Genomic DNA, 1732 nt, shown 5'->3' on the forward strand with positions numbered 1-1732 from the left:
TTATTTCATGATAAAAAATCCTAAATTTTATGCCTCCAATGGAATTTTTTTCACTGTATCAAAAATTGTACAAATATTGACATTTTTGAGGTACTGTGGCGCAGTTAGAAATTCCAGTACGGTGACAACACTACTGCGAACAATCGTGCATATTTATTCAAAAAGATTGTGTTGTAATTAACTTGTCGGTCAGTACGCGTAGTCTGCAGACTTACAGCTGTAGTTTTTGAGAAGAATGTGGGCGTAGGCACGCTGGCAAAACCACTCAGCATTGTCAGGGTCTTCTTGCAAGGCGTCATTAAGTTCCTGAAGGAAAAATATGGAATTTAAGTCGAACACTTAAAGTGGTTTTAATTCAGAGAGTTATGATAATGATGGAAAAGTAACAGAATAAAACATGATACTGGCTGACATGTTTGTCTCTTCTGTATGATATATCATCACAAACAACTATTACTTTAAGAAAATATGTTAAAAATGGAAAATAATAATGTAATTGCTGTTTGTTTTTTTTTTTACTCCTCCAGAATCAGATTAAAGTTTATGCAAGTATGTTTTCACATAAAATGAATTTGCCTCTGTGTTTGGTGCATAAAACAAGAATAAAAAAACACACTCAAAAACATGTATATAGAACTTTTTTTTTTTTTAAAGAAGGAAAAAAGTGATAAAAAGGTAGAAATTATACTGTTCATTTTTTTTATTTGTTTTAAATTGTTAATTTCTCTCTCTGTTTTGTTTCCAGCTTTACTTTATATTCATTATTATTGTTGTTGCTTTGTCATAGTTGTATATTTCTTGAGCTCTTTTCTTTAGTCTGTAAACGGGAAAGTGGAAGATATATGCCTAATAAATAAATAAATTATGGAAAGTAATATTACCGTTTAATATGTACTGAGTATTGCTGAAATTGGACATTAAAAGGCCAAAAGTATGATAAGTATGTGAATAAATTGCATCATCTCCTCCTTACTGTGTGCTGTATGTGTTATCTTTATGTTGAATAAACAAAAAGTTTTTAAAAACTGTAATATTAACTGAAATTTAACGTAAAATAACTGACACACCTGTTCTTACAAAGTGATGCTAACAGCAAACGCTAGCTAACTTGATTAGCTTGTTAGGAGTCAAAACCGGCGCTAACGTGAGAAACAGTCACATTAACGACAACACGCTCATTTTAATCTCTAAACAGCGCGACTGCGGGCGTTTGTGCCCGTGTTTCAGCAGAGGCAGCTGGTTTTTGTGTGCTGTTTACCTGCACGGCTCTGTGAGGGTCCTCGTCGATGAAGCTGTCGGTGAAGCTGCTGCGGAGAGACCGACAGTTAGCGAGCAAATCACTTCAAATGTTCACAAAACACGATGGAAATGTTTGATCTGACTTGCCGTTGGGCTGCCATGGGTGTGCTGCGGGTGTCTGCGGTGTTTCTGTAGCGGCAGAAAGTTCTAGCAAGACGCGGAGACTTCTGGAAACGTGATATTAGCAGCGGCAGCGGCTCGAGCCCAGCAGCAGGCCTGTCAACATCCGGCTGCTCACAGCGCTCAGCGCGCCACAGCGCCACCTGCCGGCCGGGAGGAGGCGCCACATGACGGCTTTATACTGTCAGCGCACCTCTCCACTCAGACAGGTAAATAACAAATAACAAACAAAAATAAACAAAGGCAAAACAAGAACTGTCATTACCTAAATACTGCATTTCATTGACATTAAATTATTACCATTATTATTGTT

General features: G+C 37.4%; 1 protein-coding gene across 1 annotated transcript; it reads right to left on the reverse strand.

The window, feature by feature from the left end:
• Positions 1 to 189: 189 nt before the first annotated feature.
• LOC121966799 (protein SGT1 homolog) lies at positions 190 to 1562 on the reverse strand (the record flags this gene model as incomplete). Its single annotated transcript, XM_042516863.1, has 3 exons — positions 190 to 306; positions 1259 to 1304; positions 1387 to 1562. Coding segments are annotated over 3 exons (339 nt in total), but the record flags the coding sequence as incomplete, so codon positions are not given.
• Between the last annotated feature and the right edge of the window lie 170 nt (positions 1563 to 1732).

This window comes from Plectropomus leopardus, unplaced genomic scaffold, assembly GCF_008729295.1.
Source record: "Plectropomus leopardus isolate mb unplaced genomic scaffold, YSFRI_Pleo_2.0 unplaced_scaffold25934, whole genome shotgun sequence".
In the NCBI taxonomy this organism is placed as follows: domain Eukaryota; kingdom Metazoa; phylum Chordata; class Actinopteri; order Perciformes; family Serranidae; genus Plectropomus; species Plectropomus leopardus.